The sequence below is a fragment of the Artibeus jamaicensis genome, unplaced genomic scaffold (assembly GCF_021234435.1).
Source record: "Artibeus jamaicensis isolate MK-2021 breed Jamaican fruit bat unplaced genomic scaffold, CSHL_Jam_final contig_685, whole genome shotgun sequence".
Lineage (NCBI taxonomy): Eukaryota > Metazoa > Chordata > Mammalia > Chiroptera > Phyllostomidae > Artibeus > Artibeus jamaicensis.
Window position 1 is genome coordinate 4,930,862 of NW_026521924.1, and position 27,293 is coordinate 4,958,154.

At 37.8% G+C, this 27,293-nt stretch overlaps 1 protein-coding gene across 5 annotated transcripts in view; it reads right to left on the reverse strand.

Annotated features, from left to right (window-relative positions):
• Positions 1–674: 674 nt before the first annotated feature.
• The window catches only part of BTBD3 (BTB domain containing 3), a 36,820-nt gene continuing 10,201 nt past the window's right edge, over positions 675–27,293 (reverse strand). For 4 of the 5 annotated variants that reach the window (XM_037155982.2, XM_053671245.1, XM_037155980.2 and 1 more), the window contains exons 2-5: positions 9,572–9,860; positions 8,992–9,082; positions 8,314–8,432; positions 675–4,692 (exon numbers count right to left, since the gene is read on the reverse strand). In XM_037155982.2, coding sequence (XP_037011877.1) covers positions 3,660–4,692; positions 8,314–8,432; positions 8,992–9,082; positions 9,572–9,714 — 1,386 coding nt within the window. In that variant the 5' untranslated portion in view covers positions 9,715–9,860 and the 3' untranslated portion in view covers positions 675–3,659. Of the gene's footprint in view, positions 4,693–8,313; positions 8,433–8,991; positions 9,083–9,571; positions 10,789–27,293 lie in introns of those variants that run through there. The other variant, XM_037155979.2, reaches the window with a different exon arrangement.

Sequence of the window (27,293 nt, forward strand, 5' to 3'; positions counted from 1 at the left end):
GTTCCCTTATTCTTTGAGATAATTCCAAAAAATACTTTGAGCTGGTATGTTAATAGAAACTTAAGAGGTAAAGTGGTTAAGCAACTACGCAAGATTTCATAATAAACTCTAGTATGAAAGCAACAGAATGCTACAGAGAAATAATATATATACATGTGCATATAATTATGTATGTGTGTGTATTAATGTACTTGACATGGGGAAATATAAAACTAGTTGAGCACATAAAAATTATATTGAAAATTCTCATATGAGATTTATTTTTTTTAATTCCTAGACTTCAGTTGTTATAAACTAGCAGGAACAAGCAGCACTGGTTACATCTAAAGCTGGGTGTAATTCAGTATCACCCCTTAGTACAGCGAGATTCACAGACATCTGAGCAACTACAGCACGAGAAAGCCAACCACGAATTCCATAGGGGAATATAAACACATCCACTGACTCCCTCTCACTGACTTAAGAGTCAGGCTTTGAACAGTGCAACTAGTTAACATATTCATTGTTCTCTTATGCTTTTGCCTCAAATTTTTACTTCTTTGGGGATCAGAGATATCTGAATACCTAGCAAACAAATGCTCCTGCAAAACCATCTCTGTAAAATGTAGTGGCACTAAAAGTGCCAGAATGAAATTTTTACTATTTCAAGAGACAAAAATGCTAAGAAAAACAAATATATGAATCAGTTTTATTTTTATTTGCATTTAACATGATTATACACATTCATGTGTCTAACAAGATCTGCACTGTTACATTAAAAATACAGTACAATAACATTCAACATGAGGTACTTCATATTTATATATTTTCCTTCATAAATAATGCTGTAAGCTACCAAATTCAAGCACTGATGCACAAGTGGCTAGTGTCTTGAATTAGCCAAGCTTATTTCAACACCTTAAAAAATGAAAAAGACAGTTCAGTGCAATAATTATGTAGAAATGAGACAATTTACTTAAATACTATATTAAGATATGCTTAAAGAATGTTACATTAGAACTGCTAGCCTAGTTCCCCTTTATCCCCAGTATGAATGACGACAAAGACAGCCAGAAACACTGGGAAAAGCAGCTACAGAGTATTTTGTTTAACAGAGTTGTGTTTATATACTAGAGTTGCCTGCCTTGTCAGAACAATAGTTTCTACTTTTAAAAGTTACAAAATTTAAGATTACCAAAAAAAATAAATAATAAATAAAGCAAGCATATTAGCCTTCATTCCATGTTGTTGAAATGCAGAAGGGGAGAATAGGATTTAAAACAGTTTTCAAATTTAACCCATAGCTCTCAGCACCAGCCAATCAGGTGGCAAAAAAAGGTGTCTTTTTTCTTTAATAGTAATTAACATAAAATTAGGTTCTTCTATACCCAGTGCACAGGATCTCACGTGGCTTTCACCCAGCAGGTCCCTAGCCATGGGGAGGGCAGCCAGCCAACAGGAGCATGGACAGTGAGCGTTACTGAGTGAACCGGCTCCACTCTAAGGTTGTCACACCCACCTCGCAATCTCGTATGACGAAGCTAGTGCTGAATAGTTTCTTCTCCTCTGGCTTAAAAATGAGTGCCTTCTAATCAGGTACACAGCCTACCAATTTGCATGGTAGCTATGAATTCCTGAAATGTTTAATCATCATTTAAAAACAAAATCATGTGAAGAAGTATTTTTTAAATTGAAAATGTACCCTTATTTCATAGATAGTGTCTATGCTGTCATTTTCATAGATAGTGCCAAAACTATCTGTCATTTTCTAATATGAAATAATTGTTAGACAATTTTGGAAAGTTGTCCTGGGAGTACTTATTTATAATCACCAGTAACAGCTTTTGATCATTTATGCTAATAGACAGAGGTAATGGCAAAGGTGATTAAAACATTTCCCATAATCCAGTGTTCTCCTCCATCAGGGAAGCTGGCCAAAAGCAACAAGCCCTTGTCCACAGGGGACACAGTAGCCCAGAAACACAGTGAATGTAAGGGCAGTCACTCACTGGGGCCTTGCTGGGGCCAGCAGGGGGAACATTTCCGTCCCACCTCTCACTGGCCAGGAAGGGAGGAGACAATTCCTGAGTTGGCAAACATACTTGCGTGCACATGGGTGCCCATGCACACAGACCCACCCCAGGACTAACCCCTGGCTCCGGACAAGCCAGCTTCAGGCTTACAGAGCAGGAGAAGGAGGCGGCCAGGGACCACACTCTGGGTGGCGAGTGAAGCCATCTCAGGATCACACTGAGCAGAAAAGCTGCCCAGGAACACATGGATACTCCAACTGGGAGTAAACACACTGGACACTACCAGGGTCACCGGCACTAAACCATCACAAGCCATCACTAAAGGAGAATTTGTTGATAAGCTTCTCCCTCCTGTGTTTACATTATCCATGGGCAAGTAAGGAGCAAGATGTGACGCGGATACAGTGAATATTAGGTATAATCAGGTGTACTGCTCCAGGTCACTTTTTTAAAAACCCTGCAGGTATATAATGGCACTTTAAGATGCCAGAGGCCAGATTCTAGCAGTCCAGGAACAAGACAGAATTATAATTAACTAAGATAGTATGTGACCAAAGTAGAACAGGTAAAGTATATTTATTTTTAAAAAATCAATGAATAAAGGTATCTTATTATATAATGCGTAGTGCTACAAAACTAATTGTTTTTCCATTCATCTAAAGAATTGTTTGGTCCTCTTTTCATAAAAAAACAAGATGGGAGCAGAAATTCTATACAGTATGACTTATAAAAACGAGCAAACGGTGGGGATCAGAAGCTACCTGGGGAGAAATGAGTCTGACTTTTTCAAACTGTGCATTTTACTGTGCCATCAGTTAATCCATTTATAGTATGGGACATTTTTAGGTTTCCTTTATGAATTGTTTCAAATTTAAAATAATAAGCCTGAAATTTTTCCTAATGACAACAAAATTTTATAATTTACTTTTTAAAAAAGTGTCTGTATTGCAATATTTTTGTCTTCTAAAAAACATAAACCTGCTCTAGCAGAAGTCATGACCTAAACAAACATCCAATTTCTTATTTTCCTACTTTGTACCAATACTCTGCAGTATTTAATATTTAACAATCTTATGAATTTAGGATTTAAGAAAATGCCATACCAAGAAGTAAAATATTTAAAAGAAAATAGAGCTAAACACAACTACTGTCTCCTCTCTAAATTATTATTTAGTAGAAAGCAAAACTTTCAAAATTGTACACTAGGTTTACCTGTTGTGTTTTTTTTTTTGAGGGGAGGGGTTCTGTTAACCCTTGTCATTATTAGACTATTTTTATTTGTCAAAATAAAGCTCTAAAGGAAATTTTAGGTGATCCCCCCAAAAAATTTTAAGAGGGACAAATCTGGGAGGTCAATGGAGCAGTTAGAAAAGAGCACAAATTCTCCCCAGCTGTAGAGACGGACGCAATTCTAAAAACCACAGAGCCCTAATAAGAACTTGGCTCTTTTAAGCATATAGTTAAAAGCTGAATGCTGCATTTCTGCCTGTACATAATTAAAAGGTTGAAAGAAATTAGAAAACTGCCTACAGCTTCATTCATTACAAATTACCTGCGCTGATCACATATCTGCAGATGAGCTAAGCATCAAGCAAGTAGGAACCAGATGTGCACTTCAGAGCTCACACACTGCTTCGGGAACTGTTTTCAAGCATAGAATATAAGTTCGGGAATCTGCCCTCCTTGTACCCCAGTGCCATTGGTGCTATCCGAGGAACACTGAAACTGGACGGTCACTTTGCCACACTGAACCTCCGTCATGCCTTCCTGTCCGAAGTAGCTGAGTTCATTGCCATCCAGTATCACGCTGGCTGTGTAGAAAGTGTCTGGCTCTATCTGCACCGGATACTCAAACCACACGGGGAAGGTACTGCTGGAGCCGTCTGAGAAGTACTTGCTCAAGTTCTGCCCCAGGACAACCCCCTGACGTTTGAGTTCGATCTTGGCGCTGTACTCCGCAGAGCCACAGCTGGAGCCATACAGCCCAAAGCCAGCGATGAACACTCTCTTATCCACTGCGAACTGAATGCTGTCACAGCGGCCCCGATAGCGCCACTGGTTGCTCCGATAGGCACACGACTGGAAACGGTGACAGCGCTGGGGCACAAGGCCCTTGCGGGCTTTACTGACAAACTGCAGCTCAGGCTTTTTGGCTGCAGTGTACCAGAGGAAGATGTCATTGGTCTCATTGAGAGTTAGAACTCCAGACTGTGCAGCACCATTTGCAAAATCATCCAGAGCCATTGTAGGTATGCGGATCAAGTAAAGTGCCTTTCCGAGGACCTTGCGTTTATTTTCAATGCTCAGAGCTAGATCTTGCCTCTGGCATTCTACTTCAGCCCAGTTGAGAGCTGCCTCAAAAACAACAATTTCTTTGGCATTCAGTGTTTCCCTGCGGAGGATACTTTCTAGTGTCTGGAAGTCGATATCACAGAATCCCTCAGACTTAAGAGCTAACTCAGCCTGGGCGTCGATCACCTCCCAGCAACGCTGGGTCAGGTCTGGCTCCTCGAACAAGCAGCTCTGGGAGAGGAGCACACAGGCGTTCTTGGCACTCAGGCTGGTCTCCAGGAAATTAACACAGGCCCTGGCGAGGTGAGGAACAATGTACTTTTTGGCAGCATAAAGAGTAGCCAGCACTGTGTCAGCAGCCAAGTCAATTTCATCACAATAGATATATCTGAAAGAAAATGCACAGCATGTAAATGGAATTTACACAAAATGAGTGTGTCCAGCAAGAAAAGACGCAACTACTTTCAAGCTAGTTCCAAAAAAAGAAAAAAGAAAAAAAAATCATGTTAGGTGACAACTGTTACAAAAATAATAGGGATTAAAAAACATTTGAAAGATGTTCATAAATTAATGTTTCAACTCAGTGATTAAGTTTGTATAACTAAAGACATAGACTTTGTGTTGTTATTCTATCCTCTATGTTAGAAACTGAATTTAATATCATTTCAAAAGAATAAAAGATACTAGAATGACATATCAGAGATGGTTAATACTAAGGAAAAAATCTCAAAATTCTAGTATACGTACTATTTTATATTTAATGAAGAAACATAACTCCCCTATGTTTAGAAGCAATATATATATATACATGTTTACAGCCAATTTTTGCTGCAGATTCAGATAGAATCAAATGTTTTTAATACTATGTTAGCAATGATTACATCCTGATAGTTTTAACTAAGTGTGACTTGGATTTCTCCTAAACACAAAATAAAACCTGAGATTAAACAAGATATTTTTCAAGTAGTTCCAGGTTCAGTGGGTTATCAAATATGGATTTCAGCACAATCTTCCAGTTACCTTTACATACAATACAAACAGGCTTTGTAGTTGGTTTTTTAAAAAAACAAAAACAAAACAAAACAAAAAAACCCTAATTCTTTCTTTTCCCCAATACATTCCTTTCTGAACTTCAGAATTAAAGACTATATTGTTTCTAGATATATTTATAATTAGAAGACAAAGTAAGAAAGCCTCAATATGCACTGTTTCTGTGATTCTGTAAAGCATCCCTACGTCAAGAGATAAAACACTTCTTGGTGTTTTGGGGAACAGTGCAGGCTCTCAGAATGATATGTGAAGGTAGAAAATCATCTGCTTCTTTTACAGTGCTATGGTTCACCAAGGAAGTCAGTGAAAACTACATATGGGTGAAAAATATGTTGATAACGCTTAATTTTTAAATCTTTCTAGTGAAGGTGTTTAGCTACTTGCCCATGAAGTTTTCCTTTAGTTATATATTTCAACTTAGTGAAATATACACAACAAGAAATTAGCAGTGGCTTCTGTAAGAAAGTAAAATGCATATACAAACACAAAATGATTGCAGTAAGAAAATGTCCACGATCACAAATGGAACTGGCATTTCTGCTCCCAGGAAGATCTTTACCTTCTTGGACTGGCAAGACCTCTTGACAACACAGGCTGCAACTCGGAGATGCTCTAAGCAGGGATCCGGGACACTGGGGAGGGTTCTGAAGCACAGTCAGCAAGAGAGCGCTATCTCTTATCCTGGAACTACCAACTAAGCAGTCTCATCTTTTTCTTGACAACCCCTATCCAGGAAGACTGGCTACTCGCCCACCACGGGAGGGTGAGGTGAATAAAACCTGGCCTGCACTGTCCTTGGGACAATGCAGCACCGATCAACTATGGCACAACAGCAAATGGCACCTTACCACTTCTCTGATTTTTACCTCTTTACGTGGATGGCACGTCTAATTTTAAAGAGCTATACCGACATATATTCTAAGTAGCACATTTATGAGAAAAGATGCTTGTCGAATGATCAATCAAATGACTTAGGTGAAATGTATTAATAACTCCATGATTCTTACATTTCCTAATCATGTATAAATCTGGAATGACACAACATTCTACCCAACTGCAGTGAAGTCAAAATGCTGACCTAGCGTTAGCATTGCCCTCTGCAAAAGATAATGTCAAATATACAAAGCTGGCATGAATGGGGAAAAAAATTAAAAAGTCTTACAGGTAAAACTGGTTCTTATATTTATATCCCTAAAAGATTACAAAGGCCATGAAGTACTGGTTGGCTAAAAAGTGGTAGATTAGTTTACATTTTGTACTTCACACATTCTTTTGCCTTTAATTTCCCTACCTTCCACTGTAAGAGTTTAGTCAGCAGCAGTTAGATTTCAAAACTATAATGCAAATACATCATTCGCTCTAGAACTGTAACAGTGAAATGCTTGGCCTCCCTGACTCCATCTTGTTGAAGCCTGCTTTGTTCCCATGGCCTTTAGGTTAACAGTTTCTGCTCAGTCTTGCAAACAGACATGCTAATCATTAGAGGAATTCTGCTGGTGGCCTGAGTTTTACAAAAACAGTCCCTTGCCAGACACTGCCTCTCCTGGGGAGATAAAGGAGGTATATACAAAAATAATGTCTACCACAGATTTGAAGGAACCTAATTTCATGACTGGACTCATACCAACTAAAGTCAACAGACTAAGAACAAAGAAGTTTCACAATCTTTGTCAAACCCCCACTGGTACCCAGATGTCTACAGTCATCAATCACCTCTCACCTCTCCTGTTTCCCTCTGCCCTAGACATAAAAGAAGCCCTAATTCTGCACCTTCTTAAGATGGTTCTTCAGGACAGTAGTCTACGATCTTCTTGGCTTCCTGAGTGGAGTTGCTTTTCTTGCCCCAACTCCTTATTACTCAACTCACTGGCTGTCATGCAGTGAGCTTGGATTTGGTTACAGAACTAACCATACTCCTTATTCTTCAGTAGTCAGCAGATGATATATAGCAACACTGTAACCACTTATAGGATTACTATCCAACTTGACCTATTGAATAATTTTTTTCTGACAAAGATTATATTTAGTCTAGTGAACCAAAATTCCTGCAGCAGCTGATAACCTTGAACTCTGATATAACTAAGTGTGCTAGAGTAAGTATTTAACAAAAATTACATAAATATGGTTTAGAATAATCATTGGATTTTTAATAACATGGTAGACTATTCCTGCCTAGTACCAGTACATGTAATAAAGTGGATCCTATTTACCTCATTCACATGTAGTGGATTCTGAAAGAGCCATGAGATACAAAACCATTTTTTAAAAATATGTACCTTATAGCTTTATATTGCTCTATCACTAATTAAAAGCTATCTGTATACATACATATAAAACTTATATAAAACAAGTCACACCTCTCAAAAATTTCTCCTCTACTATCAAATGCAAATGCTTCTTATCCTTGAGAAAGAGTATCTAATTTTATGTAAGAGTATGTATACAGGTGTGTGTGTGTGTGTGTGTGTGCACACGCAAAAATTAGATTATTTCAACAGATAATAAGTTTTACATTTGCTGGTAGGAAACAATAACTCCTAAAAAACTCAGATATCTCATAACTGGTGGTATGTAAACAAGGTATATATTTCAAGAACTGTGAAACAAAACTCTAATTTGTCTCTAAAGAGTTTTTCACACATGATGCTTTCAGAGAGGATATCCTCTATTAGATAATGCCTACGCCAGAAGTTATTTTTCTTTAAGTCTAAGTTGTTAAAAATCAAATCAGAAGCCACTTGCCCCCAAATCCCATGCCAAAGTGTCATTACAAATGACTGCATCACTCCACATGCTTTTCACTGGATGATGCACAGTTTTCTCCAAAAGAAGTAAGCAGAACCCTCTTTCTCCATCGGTCTCCCTTTTCTGTTACACAGAACTTATATTTAACTGTGAAACCAGCAGTGTACAAATACAGCTTAAACAAACTCTTTCCAAACATATGAATGATGCTTACTTCAGCATAGCGAGAAAAGCAGCAGGTTCGACATCTGGTATACGGATTTCATCTTTGTCCTCAGCAAGTTCTCCGTAAAACATAGCATGGAACACAGAGCTCCCAACAGCTAAAACATACTGTGGAAAAAGGGAATCATGCTCTAAATTGAGGCATTTCCAGAAAATCAATCTAGAAAAACAACTCTAAGCAATCATGTCTTGTGGACACAGAACACCTAAACCTGTTTTTTTTTTTTTGTCAGTCAAGGTACAGTGTATCTTGCTGTGATAATCTAAGATAGACGTTCATGCAAATCAGTCTCTATGCTGCTAATTATCTAAAGGCTTTAACAGATTAATGCATAAGTTCTTTCATTACAAAACAAATAAAAGAAAAGCTTATTTAACTGATTTATAGGCAGAGAGTGAACATGACTTTCCTAACCTGTCACAACAAGTCCCCATGACTGGAGAGTTAAAAGGGCATGTTTTTGTGTGAGATATAAAGCTGGATAAAAGGAACAAAGAAAAAATTAAGCGTGGCCAAAGCCCTTTGGAGAGGCTCAGCTTTCACAGGGATCCGGTGAAACATGCACTGCCTGACATCAGCAAGCTGCCCACCCCAAATTCCAGGCTTACAGAGAGGGTCCCTCTCTGTAAATCTCCGAACTAAACCGGTAATGCGGCTGTTGCTTACTTTGTGTCCTGGCAACCGCTGAGTCCCACCTGGTGGCCCAACCACAAAATGTACATCTGCCATCAAATCATTATTGAACATCACCGCATTTCTATAAACAGAGGCAATTCATTAATTCACATCAGCCAGCGTTTCAAATAACCCCTCCCCAACATACAGAACCCACAAAAGATTCTTAAGCTAGGCAACAATTTCATAACTTCAGGGTAAAACTACAAATAAAGGTTCCAACTAAACAACTGTGTTTGTAATCATTGCAAGCACATGGGGAGTAACTAAAGTTTTAAAAAAAGTTATCCAAACTTTTCATCAGACTAAGGATAAATAAAAGCCTTCTATCTTCTATGGCCGCTAGACATAACCCTGTCACTTCAACGTTACAGCTTGCAAAAACATTTTTATCTAAGAGGAAAACAGCTGTACTGTTTTGGAAAAGGCACAAGGCAGTTTTCCATTACCAATAAAGCTGCTGGGAAAAGAGGAAACAGAGATTTATGTTAAAATACAGTATGGGCTGCGCAAAAGCAGAAACTTCAACACAGGAAAACTTTTAAAGTAAACATGCTGGCCTGGCACTTACCTTTCTCTGATGGTAGGATAAAGACCCTGCCAATTCGGGGCTGGAATCAGGTTATTGTTACTGAGATTCTGTTGGTGGTACTGCTGGACAGTGGTGCTGCTGGAGTTTGCTGGTTTTTTGCGGGGAAATATGTCAGCAGCCATCTTTTTCTTCTTTTTAGTCTTTAAGGTAATTATTTCATAACAAACTGGAGGCAACTTGCTGATGCTGCTGCTGCTGCTGCTGCTGCTGCTGCTACTGCTGGTATTTGTTTTCTTCGAGCTTTTCTTGGATCTGTTCTTTACCGTCTCTGGAAGCATCAAGAAGAAGGTGAGACATTTCATGTTCTTTTCCTTGTCATCTACCATGAGTCTCTTTAGAGCTAGATATCCCAAGTTGGTATGAACATCAAGGAAAAGAGGCTGGCACGAGCTGATATGTTAACAGAAACCAGCAAGCTGGTATTTTGCTTCTTTTCTCAGTCAGGCAAGGTGACCTTTTCACTATGTTGAATAGTAACTGGCTTTAAGTTTTATCCAGTACTGGGTCTGTTAAATACATGCCCACCATGATTCCTGTTTCTCTTACTTCCTCATGAAAATATAACCCAGTTTCCAGGATCACCTGAAAATGCTACAGAGAGCTAAGATGACAGGCAGAGAGCTGTAGCACTTGTTTTCTGAATTAGGTTAGCAAGATGTGCTGGAGCCGTGCGAGTGTGTTCAGCCTGCTGAAGTTGTGTGGTGAATGGATCAGAGAGTAGGTATTACAGCCCTGCAGATGGAGTCAGACAGCCAGTGCTTGGAGCCAATAGCTGAAGTCACCAATCATGATTGGACCAAGCAAAACAGTGACACCTATTGTAACATGTACTGTTCTGATATTAAAGGAACAGCAAGCAGTTGCATTCTCTTGTCTACTGTATTATCATATATTTAAATAAGATAAACCACTTATGAAATGCATTTGAAAACAGGAAGAGTTTATGTTCACAGATTTCTCTTCAGTAGATGTGTATTTTTATTTCCTTCGTTAAATAGGGAAGACCAATTAATAAAGGGTAGGAAGTGATGTCTACTTTATATTACTAGTAAAATCTTTATCCCAGCAGCATTTAGTTTCAAATACTTCAAACAATATCCTCCATTCACCAGCTATGAGGAACTATTAATAACAAAACCATCCTAAACAAAACACATTTATCACAGCTTAATGGAAAAAATGTTTTCTTTTTTCAGTCTCTTTGAACATAAGTTATAATCTAGTGCAAAAGAAGAGATGAGGTCATGTATTTATTTTACCTCCCAACATTTTCTAGCCCCTATAATGATTTTTGACAGGAGTCCGAGATCACAGAATACTGTCAAGAAGACTAAGATTATACCAGTACACTTAACTGCACTTGAAGCACAAATTCTAGATGTAAAAATAAGATTTAAGTTATACAAATCTAAATCTGGTAATCAGTGTTTAAAGGTTGTAATTCGCTAAAAATACATCAAATGCAGCTTTGTTCAGGATTTCAAAATACAATCAAAATATTATGGCTACACTTAGCCCTGTAATAATTTTAAAGAGTATAGTCCACAATTTCTAACACAAAACCAATAACAAGGCTATTTAATTGATAAATGTTCTGATGCTGCCTAGTTAAAAAGCAAACAGGTTCTCTCTGCTTTGAATCAGAAGACTATAAACTACTATGTAGTTTTTATAGACAAGAACCCTCCAACAACTTCTAACTTCAGTGAGTTAACAAAAACCAAAAACACCTGCTGTAGGTTCCACACATGCTTATTATTTCCTAAAGAGGGACTAACGAGGACACGTAATCTCTCCCTCCCTATCTGCTCCCGGCGGGGCAGCCCTTTCTGCCCTGCGGGACCACAGCCCTGCTTGTTGCACAACATGCACGTGAATAAGGAGTTCACTACTAGCCAGGGCTCAACGAATGGGAGCTTCCATTGTTATTATATCTGATCATTTAACAAAGACAACACACCAGAAATCAACCTTTAGATCCCTAGGACCCTAAAGCACTAATGGATCTTTTTTACTGTCATGGTTATTTTTAAAACTGTTTGTCAAGCCACTGCAACACAGACTGTATGTAAGAGAACCACAGTCTTTAGCAGGTTATCCATCCCCATTTTACATGGACCCTAAAAAGCTGCTCATTTATTACAATTATCATGTTTTCAATCATAGGGCTACCTACCACACACATACATATATGCACACTTCCAAGTCACCTTCATACACATCTTAACACACAATCTGTGTGTGTGTGAGAGAGAAACCAAAAGTTAAAAGCACATGGTAAAAGGCATGGAAAAGAAACCAGTAAGTTTCTATTTGAACTAATGTTCAGGATATGATTTAAAAAACAAACAAAAAAATCAAAGGATTTCTCTCCTGGTCAACTGCTGCTAAACTTTTTGACCACCACCCTCCCAGGAAAGCCACCACAACAGGGAAGACAGTAATCAATTAGAATGGAATGGGAAATGAGCTACTTGGAGATAGACATACTGGTAACTGTCCATACAAAACAGAAAAAGCACAAAAAGCAGGCACAAGAACTTAGGAGGCTGTGGTTTTTATTCATTTTGCACTTAGTTTAACACTTCATACTAGGAAAGCCTCCAACAAACGCTGCTCTTACACAAGTAAAATAAAAATGTGCATGTAACCAGTTAAGGAAGAAAATGACATATTTTACAAAATGTTCTTTCTGAAATTAAAAGGTTTGTTATTTGGAAAATTAAGTTTTGTGGAAAAGCTCAAATCTACGAGTTAAGGAAGGAAGTAGTGCTAGATCTGAATCACCTAGAACAGCGCTGCAAAAAGAGGCCTATTACTCACAGACGTGGGAACTGGTGAGCGTGGTCATTTATAAAGAGTTGGTCTTGACTACAAAATGTAATCCAATTCAAAAATAAGGATGACATTGAAATTTTTGTAGCCAATTTGAAAAGCATGAAAATAGTGATGAAATTGAGACAATGGAAAACTTATGGAAGCGACCTTTCCTCACCAAGGGTCTTGCTGCTGAGAGTATGGCCCAAGGGGCAGCAGGAGCCCTGTCTTGTGAACCTGTCAGAAACCCAGAATCTCAGGCAGACCCTGGATCACAATCTGCACTGTAACGAGACCCTCTATGTAATCTGTATGACATTCAAGTTTGAGAAAACCTTAGACAGATAACTAAGGAACACTGCAGGGTCCACCCAATTATTCAGTATCAACCTCTGGCATCATACTATGCATCAATTATCAAGCAAATGAAGAAATAATTCAAAATAATCTAATTTGGTTTGAACTGAACTTGACAACCTTTACATCTTGTAAAATCCTTCTGATTAAACGCCAAATGTCAAAACTCAGGTGTTTAAGCAGCCAACTGAGAGGTCCCTGAACATTTTTCAATTCTCTGGAAAAAGTTCAGGCCCAGATTATTTTAAAGGACAATGACAGAGATGATTTTAGTGAGGAAAATAAAGGGTTAAAAAATGCCAAATGTGAAACAGATAAACTATTTAATATTTTTAAACAATCTACTTCACTACTGTTTAAAAGATTTTATTTCTTTTTTTTTTTTCTGAGACACAGGGAAAGGGAGGAAGAAAGAGAGGGAGAGAAACACTAGTGTGTGGTTGTTTCTCATGAACCCCCTACTGGGAACCTGGCCCACAATCCAGGCATGTGCCCTGACTGGGAATCAAACCAATAACCTTTTGGTTTGCAGGCCCGTGCTCAATCCACTGAGCTATACCAACCAGGGATACATCACAATTTTAGTTCAAAAAATTATTGCTGGGGCACAGCAAAACTGGCAATCAAATAATCTGATTCAGCCCTGGCTCAGCGACTGAAGTTTAAACTATGTATTGAGGGGTGGGAATCCTGAACAAATCATTTGTCTTTTAAGTGCCTCAGTTTCCTCAGCTACTAAATGAATAGGTTCACTAAGAATAGATGAGTGTTTCTCAAAGTTTACCCTCAATCCACAGCAAGAAATGCATTTTAGCCTTGGCTGGTTTAGCTCAGCGGATTGAGCATGGGCCTGTGAAGCAAAGGGTTGCTGGTTTGATTCCCAGTCAGGGCACATGCCTGGGTCGCAGGCCAGGTCCCCAGTAGGGGACACATGAGAGGCAATGACACACTGCCTTGCCCACTCTTTCTCCTTCCCTTCCCCTCTCTCTATAAATAAATAAAATATTTTTAAAATGCCTTTTATATTCAGACTTGATACTAAGGCAAAGACACACAAATATACAAACGGAAAGACAGTTCGCAAAATTAGCTCAACATGTTATCATAAACTCTGATATTTCTATTCTATTCTTTTTCCTTTTCTTGTTAATGTTGGTCTTGGTTCATTCCACTGATTTCCTGGGCACAGTACAGACTAACAATGGTCTACATTATTTCTAAAGGTTTTTAAGGTTTAACATTCCAGGGTCTTTTCCTATTTGGAATTTGGACTAGGGGGAACCAGATAAGGAGTAAAGCAAGACTGCATCAACTTAATGGAGCACATGAAACCCTTCAAACTTTAGGAAGAGTGCATTTATTTTTCTGGGCAGAAATGTCACAGCTGACATCTGTCTTTTACAGTAATCCATGGCCCAGAACACAATAAGATGTTATAAAAACATCTAAGATGGATTTGTACATACAAATCATGTCACTTTATTCTCCGCTTTCATATCTATAAGTCTATCTCATTAAACACAAATTATGGCTTCTTCTCCCTCTCCTTGAAATTAAGTATAAAGAGTTAAAACCCCATTGACTAAATCTGTAACCCAGAAACACCACCCACTGGACTAAAGGGTAATAAAGGATACCAGCCCTGTATCTATTCTCAAATTTCACCTCTAAAATTTCTTTCCACCTACCATTTTTTCACTTACTTCTATGCCTTCTGAATTTTAGAGCTGTTGAGAAACATGAGTAATCTGCTCCATCAATCTTCTATAAGAGTATTCTCCAAATACAGCATGCTGATCACGCAATGTATTAGGTGTTGGGCACACAGTGGTGCACAAGATTAGGAACCAAGTTTAAAGGGTTTTAGCTAATAAAATGTATCAGAGTATTTTTACAACTGTCAGGAAGTTCAATCACCTTTATATCTCTTTCCATTGAATTCCCAATGATAACAAAATTATCAACTTAAGCGCACTGAATCATCCTCTTCATGGAGGTTTGCCAGACATCCCACCTTTATTTAGTAGATAGAGCCTTGTATGTTCAGTCTGGGGACTTGAATGAGGTTTGGAACTAAAAGGGACTCTGGAAATCATTTAATGCAACTCTGCCCCACAAACAAGGTAACTGGGTATCCAAACGATTAAAGAGATTTGTGAAAAATCCACAGTTAAGTAGTGGGGTTATGAATGGACTAGAATGCAGATTTCCTCACTGCCTGCCTAATTTTGTCTGTTCTACTCATTCTAACGTTCACCCGCAGTAATTATCCTGCATCGTTACGTGATGCTTTATCTTTGTATTTCTATTCTACTTAAAAAAAATGTATGTGCAAAAATGTACAGACATGAAAACCGTGAACATGCATACTCTGCACCCTGCAGCAGCACCCCACAGAAGCAATGCTAGAACGACACTTTCTGGAAAGAAAACGAAGGGGAACTGTAACAAGAAGGACCACGAAAGCACAGTAGCCATGAGCAAGCTTCTCAAAAACAGAAGAGGCTCTCCAGATAAAATGAAAAGTTTGAAAACCAGCCATTCACAGTTAACACCAACAAATCTTGTGTTGACAACACTGGCAACTCTTGTTTAACCTGTTCTGACTCTGGACTCTGTCTGGACTTGTGTTTGGTTTACTACAAGACACGATAGCTACAGCAGTAAGGTTTACCAAGGTTTAAACAAGGTGGTATGGACTAAAGAAATGTGCTTTCACTCCTACAAATTATTAATAGAACATAAAATGGGAGAGCAATTTAACCTAATAAGTCATGATGAAATAGTGTTTTGTTTTTGCTTCTTTAGTGCTTTAATACTGCATGAAAGTTATGCTTCTGATTTGGGAGGTAAAAAAGATAAGCGACAAAATGCTGGCAGTCCCTAAAGATCGCAGCAGCTGCTGGAAAACAGACTATATGCTTTCTAAATTTGGAAATAAATATGGAGTCAAGCACTGGCAGTGTGGAACAGTGAAAAAAGCAAGAACCAATAACAAGTTATTTCATTTTCTTATCTGTCAAATGGGGTAATTACACCCAGTCCATCTCTCTCATGTTTATTGTGGAGGAGAGATTACATGTCCGTGAAAGCACTCTGATAAAAGCTTAAAACACTCTGCAAAGGTAAGCTTTCACTATTAGCAACAACTGTACACAAAGCAGAAAACATTTGTGATAAAATTTTCCAAAACATAAACAACCCAAAGATTAATCTGGCTCCCAGCCCTGTTATCTTCCGGGCTTCACAGCTACTGACACTTCACCCGATTTGCAGGCTTGCTCCAGCCCCACTTAAGGGCCAAAGAGATCCCAGGTAGCTTGGATTTAGCAGGTAAAGTTCCACAATCAAGATTCGTGTTGTACATTGGCAGATGCCCTGCTGTACCTACCTCCTCAAAGAGCCTGGATCTAGCCACCCAGCGATGTCTACACCGGCTACTCAATTTGGCTCCTGTCAACAGTGACCCAGTTTGAATTCTAGCACCAAGGGTAGGGATAACTAAGACAAGCATTTGGCCAAAGCATACCTGAGAGTGGATGCTCATGGAGAGTTTCACTTAGTCATTTCTTTTTCACCACACAGCGCTGAAGTTAGCCTTGAACTGTAATTTAAATTTTGGAGGAAAATGCCCAAAGGTAGAATGTGACAATTATTTAAAAGCAGGAAAGATTTTTTTTAAATTCCATATAGTATTTAACATGATATTTTTTAAAATACTTTATTTATTTTTAGAGAGAAGAGGAGGGAGTAAGAGAGGGAGGGAAACATCAATGGGCTGCCTCCCACAGGCCACCAACTGGGGACTCAATTTGCAAGCCAGGCGTCTGTCCTGATTGGGAATTGAACCAGCGACCTTTAGATTCGCAGGCAGATGTTCAATCCACTGAGCCACACCAGCCAGAGCTTAACATAGTATTTGATATTTATGTGTGTGTCTGTGTGTACCTTGTTTGGAATACTAAAGGACTTATCTAAATCCCAAACCATTCTCTATCACATGTTAAAAGAGGTTATCCTAAAAGAGAATATATAAAATTTGTCACATGCAAACCTTTAATGACAGATATTTAAAGGAATGCTACCATGAATTCTTCTGTAAAGTTTAAGATAGTTTGATATTAAGGTCATCAACGGCAAATTTTTATATTCTCTAGAGGATCTCATATTAAGTTTCCTAATGTGTAAGTGTTGACTACATAATCTCTTATCTTTTCCAGTTCTAGATTTCTAGGATTGAAGAACCTGTACAATGTTCAGTGGAAAAAAATATTTATTTTAAATAGTTTTCTTTACATTTATTTTATTTTATTTATTTTTAGACAGAGGGAAACATCAATGTGTGGTTGTCTCTTGTGCACCCCCTGCTGGGGACCTGGCTTACAACTCAGGCATGTGTCCTGACAGGGAATGGAACCAGAGACCCTTTGGTTTACAGGCAGCCACACCAGCCAGGGCTAAAGTATTTTTCTTTATATTTAAATACTGTGATTATGACCACTACCCAACTAAAATTCTACGTGTATATATGTGCCATTTTTAAACATAGGTGAAATTGGGTTGTCTCTTAAAATTGACGGCATCTCATGAGTATAGCTATTAGGCTTTTATCCTTTTTTGTTGGTATATAAAATAATGGCATATCTTACAACTGATGGCACGTCACCATCAGTAAAACTGATATAATTCAAGAGATAGAAAAGAACTCTCTTCTTTAGGTTGGTTAATTATTCCTCAAACCAGGCAAGATGATGGCTCAGAATTCTAACAGAATTACATTAGAATAACTGAGCTTTTATCAAGTAGTCAATTGATAAAGTATGCAATCACAATTCTTAATTAAGACTGCTACTATGACAACCAATGATATAGTAGAAAATCTAGATGAAAATTCCCAAACAAGAATTTCCTTTGCCAGGACTAGTGATAGTTTCAGCAGTAGTACAATGCATTTCTATATCTTCTCATAGCACACAACTATACATGCACATAAAACTGACTAATGGAAGCCTATTAACTCTCTGAGTAATATTTGCTAAAGATATTTTATCCATCAATCCATTAATTTATTAACTTATAACAACATTAAACATAGGTTAAATTTGGAATAAATGCATCCTTAGAAATTATTGTTTTCAACCAAATAGAATCTATATTAAAATGTTAGTTTAAGAGGGAGAAATCAATGATTATTCTATGTATGACTTTCTCCTGTGTACCTGAAAATAATTTAAAGTAAAATCGGGCCTCAGGAGGTCTCTTCTGAGAAAGCAGGAAGGGAGACTATTCTGATCTAATAGGAGACGTTAATCCTATTGGAAATGCTAGAACGGAACAACTTTATCCAACATCTGCTGCAGCTTTCTCCAGGTGGTTTGTTGGCTTGAGTTGATAGAAGGAAATAATGTGTTTTAGTCAAAGAAATTTTTTCATAAATATTTTTTACTTTGGCTGAAGATATATATATTTTTGTGATATTAGCAGTGTGATAACTAAAAACATTTCCACAATAAGATCACTAAAATCCAAAGCTCCTCTTCACTTCCGTACTTAACAATGTATTGCTTTATTTGAGGAAGTCGTCCTTTTCCAATGAGTATATGAAATGGGAAGAAAAAAATCCAGACAGCCCTCAGACCACCAAATGTTCTGTATCAATCCTGATTATTAATGGGGTGTCACAGACCACTTTCCCCCACATACACAGTTCCTAGTGAAAAAGCCCTACAAGATTAAAAAGAAAAGATTCCTAAGTACAAGTCATCTAAATGTGTGTTGTTTTATTAGTTGTGCCTTAGAAATAAATACTGCTCTCCTGTCATTTAATTCATTACTGCACCCTCCCAAACACTTGAATTTATGACATAAATTGTTTCCGATTAAAATTTTTTTATCACCGTAGAACAAAATAGGTTGGAAAAAGGCAAAGTCAGAGGGAAAAAAAAAACTTTCATCTCTTATTTTAGCAAAACCACATAGAAAAAGATCAATTATCAATTTTGGGATTTGACCATCACTGAACATGCACAAAAGGGCCTCGATTAATTATTATTTAATGAAATGCCTTCCTTCATTTTTATAAAGTTATTTTAAGCAAACAATATAAGATCTGAAAATAAGAGATCTAAGACAGTGAGAAAAATTGTGCTGTAGGAAAATACAAACCCATGAAGTTACAAGGTACCTGTATACCCAATTTCTAACACCTTTTTCTGGAGAGCCACCAAATGAAAATAAAAAGGCACATGCATTTATTTCTAAACCGAGTCACAGAAATATTGCCTAACAAAAAATTCAACTAGAATTAAAAGCCTGTGACAGAGGTTTATTATAGAAACCAGCTTCTGGCAAAAACTCAAAGTAAAATCTGTTCTAAATCCAAATTTAAAAATATGTTTTATGCTACCTTTAATTAGCTTTAAAGTATATAATTCCCCATGACTGTTGTGAAAGACACATTATAAAGGCACAACTGTCCTATAAATGTTGGCATACCCTTAACTATATCAACACCAAGTAACACTCAGAGATTGCCTCCATTTGCTGCAGAAAATAATTTGGCACTGATAAAGTACTCCCTGTTGCTTCCATCTCTCATGCTGGTGTAATCGAAATAAAATTTGAGGGGTTTCTACATTTAATTTCAATGCTTATGTCAGAACTAAGAAAATAAGGTATTTCAAACAAAAATCAATTCTTTAAGATTTTACTTAATTATTTTTAGAGAGGGGGAAGGGAGGGAGACAGAGAGGGAAGAAACATTCGTGTGAAAGATGTGATCAGTTGATTCTTGCATGCCCTCAACTGGGAACCCAGCCCGCAACCCAGGCATATGCCCTCAATGGAGTCAATCCTGGACCTTTTGGTTTGCAAGCAGGTGCTCAATGCACTGAACCACACCAGCCAGGGATCAATTCTAATAATATATTCAGTAAGTCTTTTATTTATTTTTTAATTAAGAGCTACTATATAAGTAGGTCATATGTACATTGCCCATATGTACAGAATAAAATAATTTAATTGCTCATAATATAATGTTAAAATAAGTCTCACTTAGAAAATCAAGAGAATTCATGGAAATAAGTTCTTAAATTTGGGTTTCCCCAAACTCTGTATCACATAACAAATAACAGTTACACAGTATTTACAAGTGCATGTACTTAACTCTGATGAGCAGAATAAAAGCATTCAAGTCAAAATGTATCTTTAAAAAGTCGCAACTCAACTGTTAGCACTTAAAAGAAAAAACACAGAGAAGCAACCATTTCACCGTAGTCATGAGCTACATGGACTCATACAAGACCCACTGTAGTGAGTATGGGTAAAACAAGGCTAGAACAGTCTCTGAAAATGGTAATCAAAATATAAGCATTTTTAATAGCCAGCAGTAAGGATGCTGTAATCCACAAAAAAAAATTCACACAAGAGACCTGGTTGATGTCAGTATTTCTTAAGTTAACATTCTCTCGTAAAATTTGAAATATTACGACAAAAAAGGAAATGAAAAGCAGTATTTATTAAGGGGTATGTAGCCAAGTCTTTACCAACTACTACTCTATACTGCTCTTCCTGAAGGGATTACCATGTTAAGTGAGGATGGGTCTCTCCTGATCCTTCGGTTCTGTTAGAATCTAACAGAAGCAAGCCAGGACTGCAGACCAAGCATCTACCCAGGAAGAGAAGAAATTCTGCTTCACCTTTCTCAGGGAGAAGACACACTGTTTGCAGTGCATTTTAGATCTCCATGATCTGGCTCTAAGCTCTTTGATTTTGTCCTCTTCATTCACTCAAAATGCAAACAAGACTAGAGTTTGACCCTTGAACACAGGTTTGAAAAATGTGGGTCTACTTATATGCGGATTTTTTTCCACAACTACTGTATATCACTCTCTCTTCCTCATGATTTTCTTAACATTATCTTTTTTTCTAGCTTAATTTATTGTAAGAATACAGTATATACAGTATATTGAACATACACATGTTATCTGACTATCACTGGTAAGGCTCCCAGTCAGTACTCATTAAGGTTTGGGAAATTCAAAGGTGATATGCACTTTTCAATTGTGCAGGGGGGGCCAGTGCCCAACCTCCTCCTTGTTCAAGAGTCAACTGCATTCCAGTACTGTAAGTGAGCCCAGTGCTTCCTGCCATCCTCACTGCCCTTTTCATTACAACCCTACCTAGCAGAAGTCTATGAATCCTTCCAAGGCTTCCAAGGACACCTTAAGGAAGGTTTCCTGGACTTCCAGACTTCCTGCAGCACTTTCTCACATTCTATGGTGCCTTATGTTGCCTCATTAGACCGAGCTCTCTGAGGGCTACATCTCCACATCTCCCAACAAAAGCTAACAGTAGCACACCCACATCTGGCTTTCAATCTATAAGTAACAGGAAGTATCAAATCCAATACAGCCAAGTTCATCTAGAACCCTAGATTATATTTGTGGAGTGCAACTCGTCCTGAGCTAAAATGGTCTGCAACTGAGGTCTACAGTATTTCTAGCTATCTGAGATACGGGTCTATACAAGGTACTATACAGTGGTAAAGAATCTAGGCATTTGTTAAATGTGTCTCGAGGCTCTTCCTGAACATGTCTAAACACAAATGTGGTTTTGTAATGTTGTACTCAACTGGCAGCTAGGCCAACCAAAAAGACTAAAGCTAGACTTACAGCAAGCCTCCACATGTAGTCAAAGCAAGGCTTTGCTTCATCAGAAGTCTAAATTTTAATATGTTCACATATTCAAAGAGAAGTGCGGGTAAAACAGGAACAAGACTCCATTACCAGGACAAAGCTGCCTTTATCAACTTGTCTCAATTCATGGTCTGGCATATTTATTTATAGCACCAGTAGAGAATTTTAGTGATTTAATGAACTGGAAAGGATAATAAATGCTCAGCAATTCACATAAAAGGAAGAAAGCAGTCGTATGAATAATCTTTAAAAAATGGATAATTAAAGAGACTTTAATATATGCCTTTGAAATGTTTCGTCTGTATATACACCGAATGGATGAATTTCCACTACATTAGACACACCCCATCTTCAAACAAAGTAATAAAACAGGCTTGTGTATACAGGGCTGAGTATATGGACAATCTAGAAACTCACGTCTACCCTGCAGACAAACCTCACTGCTAGGGACGGACAGCGTCACCTTGCAGACTGTTGCACAGCATGGGCACAAGTGGAAAAACATGGGTCATGCTGGACTAAGAACCAGAATGTGAAGTAATCATGTGTTTTCCCCCTAAAATAAGGGATTTTCAACTTCCATCTACATATTACCTTACAATATTAGAGTAAGAATAAATGAAGATGGTAATACCAACAGTGGGAGAGCTGAGTCCTGGCCAGTGTGACTCAGTTGGTAGGAGCATCATCCCATAGACAGAAAGGTTGCAGGTTCAATTCCCAGTCAGGGGACATACCCAGGTGGTGGGTTCAATCCCCAATTGGGGCACATACAAGAGCAACCAACTGATGTTTCTCTCTTCTTCCTTCCCTTCTCAAAACAATTAAAAAAATGTCCTCCGGTGAGGATTAAAACAAAAAATTAAAAAAAAAATAGCCAAATATCCTAGCCATGACTGGAAAGCCTCTTGCTTGGTTGCTATATTTATGAAAGAAAAAGTTTACCACCAGCAATAATTTGAAAACATTTTAATGAGGTTGATAATGTAAACAAACTATTGTAAAGCAATGGCTTGAATTATGTGTCACCAAAAAAATAAAAGATAGCTTGATTTCCGAGTAAGTTCAAATGGTTTTTTATAAAAGTGTATGTTTTGGAAGGTGTGATAAAGTAAATGCATCTGTTTTGTGCCTGCTGTTTAAACTCTGAATGATTTTAATGTAATAAGCATTTTAAGCAGTTTGAATAGCAAAGGTGAAGTAGGTATTTGAGGCTGCTACCAGTGACTGAAGCCCTCTGAAACCTCCCGGTGACATCTGGCAGTGGCACATCTGGCAGTGGCGAGGCACAAACACAAGCCCTCACGGGAAGAGCCCTTTGCTCCCACACAGGAGGGAGGGTTTTTACAAGGACTCTATCCAAACTGGAAGAACTGGGCCACAGCCAGGCTCCCCGTTTTCTTGTTTTACTACAGATGCCACTGGTTCCTAAGGCACTTGAAGGTCACTCCAGTAGACCCTGAGCAACCAAAGGGAACAGGAACTGAAGGACCTGTCAAGTTGCCCTTTCCTCACCATTCACACCTGGAAGATTTAGAAAGAGTGGTCAAACAGCTTAGGTGAGTGCAGACTAGGTCTGTGCATTCCTCTGCCACAATCACTGTACTGTTTCATGAAGGCTCTCTGAGAGATAAGCAGTAAAAATTGCTGATTTCATCAAATCTTGACCCTTGAGTACAAATCTACTTAATATTCTCTGTGATGAAATGGGAAGTAATTTTAAAGTATTTCTGGTGAAACTGAAATAGAATTACTGCCTTGAGAAAAAAACACATGTATGCGATTGTTCGTGTTAGATCTGAACCAGCAACTTTTTTACATGGAACACCACTGTATTTAAGTAAATATGCAAAATGTTTATTCACACTTAGGTATTTAGCAGCCATTTTCCCAAAAATGAATGAACTGAGCCTGTCACTTAAACAACAAAGACAAAAAACTAACTATTGCCAATGATAACATTAAAACCTTCAAACAAAAACCAGAATTTTGAAAATATTGATTATGCCACTAGAAGCTTGATAGCTTCCCAATGGTTGAAGACTATTTCTGATGAGACTGGTGATGACATTACATAAATGTAATTTGTATGATATTGTATAATGAACATCAACATCTGAAAGAGTTGCACAACTCAGTGAACCAAGATTTTCTAATAACAATGCAATCACATTACAGAATCACGCATGGGTAAAAAGGTCCACTCAGAGTATAAGACAAACCAATGGATTCTAGTAAACAGGAGCAAAGTTAACTGATGGTTTTAGATGCCACATGGCAATTAACACTGAAGAAACTACTCTTGAACTTTTGATGAGATAGCCAATAATAAGTACAATTATCTAATAAGGCCATTAAAATACACCCCCACCTTTTCCAGCTACATATTTGAGTGAGGATGGATTTTTTTCACATGCTTCAAGCAACATGTTTATTTTTAAACAAATAGGTAAATATTTTTAAAATTTTTGTTTCATTTCTACTCTAATACACCGCAGTAGGTACAACAAAAGCTCTTTGGGCTTCTCCAAATATTTAAGTATAGGGTCCCAAGAACAAAAAGTATGAGAACCACAGACATTATAGGTGTTTGGAATTTATTCTAAGTGTGACTGGTAATGAGCCACTAGAGGTTTTCAACAAAGATTCTTATTAAAAAATATATATGTGTGTAGTCAGCACCAGGTTTCTACACATACCTGCTTTTTGGTTTTACTCTTCTAGAAAACAATAACTAATTCTCAAAGCATAATTCTCAACCATTCACTCCAAAAAAAGGTTTTTGTACATTAGGCAGACAGAATGAAGAAACCACACCTAGCAGACAACTATCCTGAGAAACTTCACATAAACCAGCAAAAAAGAAGCAAGTATTTCTGTCTGATCATTTATTTTCTCCTTTTCCATATTTCCATAGCAACCTCTGCTGTTCCCTCAAGCACAGCTGCCAACATTTAAAGAATTTGTTGTTCACTTTTCCCTCATTTAAGAGAGGTACATTAGGTAGAACCTGCCTTCTTCACATATTATTTCTATATAGTACAGTGCCTGATATTGTATAACATCAAAATCTCCCTACATATTAAATAGTAGAAAACAGTTTGTTGGAAAACAAGACTTTGCAGAAGTGTAGACAAAGGAAGTATTTAATCTACCAATAATAAATAACTTTTCATTCTAAAATAGCCTTTTACCAAAGAGCTGGTGTTCAAACACATTTTCAGCTTCATTCTTTAAAAGATTTTAGAGGTTTCTCATGCCAATAGGATAGTTATCCTCACAATTACTTCATACTTAATAATTACATATTATTTTATTTAGGAAGATGTAAAATCAAAATATAGGCTGTCCTATTCTTGAACATCTGATTTTCCTATAACCCAATCCAAACACTATTAAATGCTGACATCCCTAACCAACATCCACCTAGTAAGAGTATATCACTGCCTGGTGATGATTCTAAGTACATGTCAGGAGATGTATGTGAACCAAGAGTTCAGGGTCAATTTTAGCACTTTGAGGAATCTTTCACAGCACTGACAAGACAAAGTAAAGTAACCCAGACTTCAAGTAAGCATGGCCTAAATCCTCCAGGTCCCACAAAAATGTTTGTTGAAGAGTATTAAATTAACTAGAAAACATACTAATTCACATGAAGAATTTTATATTTATGAAAATGTTCTGAAACCATCTAAGGGAGGGGTGGGAAGTCTGCCACAAGAGACTATGTAAGCATCAGAAGCAACTGTGCTTGCGCACTCTTCCTCCACTGCTGCCCCCCCCCCCACTTTCCTGCAGACTGGGCGCCAGCTTCTAGCACTTCTTATCTCCTAAGGCCTTAGGGTGTTGTGTGTAGTCGCTAGCAACAGCTGTCTGGAGCCTGAAAATGCATCTTGAGCAGAAGGTACTACCACGTAGCTTCTCACCATTTTTAATGCTGACAATAACATTACCTATTTTGGGAAGAGATGACTGCTGTAACCTTCGTTAAAAATTGTTTCATTTTCTAGACTTTCTAGGAATGTAGATAATTCCCAAATAAGCTCCCCAAACACATTTAAATGTAGTTTGACAATCACACTCAACTTTGCACTCTACTTCCCATGAATAAAAAGTATGGGAACAGGTGGTGGTCTATACGTAAGAACTAGTCTGTCAGGACACCTGATGTATAATAATAGTCTAAGGCCAAAGTTACTCTTTCACTACAGAGTAAGTATATTTGTTGGTACATGGTAGACAAGATCACCACTTTCAAAAAACCAGATGAATATAAGAAAGGTGTCGATTTTAAAAATCTACATATAACTACTTACATAGGTCCCCAAACCAGGTATAATACTATAAAACAAGGTGTGTATTTGAACTAGGCTATACATTAATAGCCTAAACTAAGGGCAAAAATGCAGGTCAGTGCTTTCCATTCAGCTTTGGAGAAAAAGACTGACTGTTAAGGGTTCAAAATAAAACAGATGGAAACAGTGATATTTGCAAAAGAATGAGTCTTCACAATAACAAAACCCAGAACAATGCTAATCAGAGTTTCAAAGGCAAGGCAAATTCATAGAATAATGCATTCAGAATAGTGGCACGGGTGAAATTTTACTTCTAATGTGATGGCAATCATGACTAAAATGTTTACACCCTCTAACTGAATGTGGGACCACTCTTGTTCATATACAGGGTGGGGCAAAAGTAAGTTTATAGTTGTGAGTATGTCAGTTTATTCTTGTATTATTTTCCAAATACAAGATCTGTCCATAAAGTATCTAGCCATGTAATATGAAAAACAGAGACATTTACTGAAGAAGATATGAGATACAAAAAACACTGTACACAGGACAATGACGCCTCAGTCTCCTTCAAAGCTGGCATTTTGGTACCTAACACAGTCTCCCATTCACCATCAGCTGCCCTGTTGTACTTTCCTGAATCTCAATGGTCTGAAATCTTTTCCCTTTTAAAGGTGATTTTAGTTTCGGGAAAAGCCAGAAGTTGCAGGGTGTTAAATTTAACCTGTAATGGGGGCTGAGTCACCTGAGTGATTTGATGTTTTGCCAAACAATTGCATGAGACACAATGCATGAACAGATGCATTATAGTGATGAAACTGCTGATCACTAGATGCCCAGGGCTGCAGCCTTCTGAATCATTAGAACAGTTTTTGCAGAAGAATGTTAAAGCTTAATGTAAAATTGGATACAGATTTGTTGCTCTACCTGCTCAGTCATTTTGAACGCAACAGCCACACAGTACACATGCTCACTCAATGGGGCCCACTACCCCCACTGACTAGTACAGTGAAGTCATCATGGTTCATGCATGGGCATTCCAATCCACTCTCCTTGGCCGCCAGGTTACATGGATGTTGCACAAACCATTCTCATTGTATTAACAATGGCTGGATGCTTTTCCACACACACTTTGTATTACAAAGTAATACAGGCAGGGGAAAAACCAAGCACAAAGACTAAAAAGTGGTGATGTGCTGACCTGTTCCAAGATGAACAAAAAAGTAAGGATGACTGGAAAGGAGAATATGAGAGGCACAGAAGTAGGAAAGTGGTCTCAGGTTGTACTGGGCCTTGTGAATCTTTGAGAAATCTTTGAGTTTTATTCTGAGTGACATGGAAAGCCACTGGAGGATTTTTAGTGTAATTTGTCTTGGATTTGTTTTTAATCACTGTGGTTGTTATGCTGATAAGAAATTAAAAGGAAGTCATAAAAGGAGAAAGAACAGGCTACTGCAGTAATCCAGGCAAGAGATCTTGTAGACTTGGGTGGGAAAATTTAGGAGTCTACAAGAGATCTTGCAGACTCCTGAATTTATT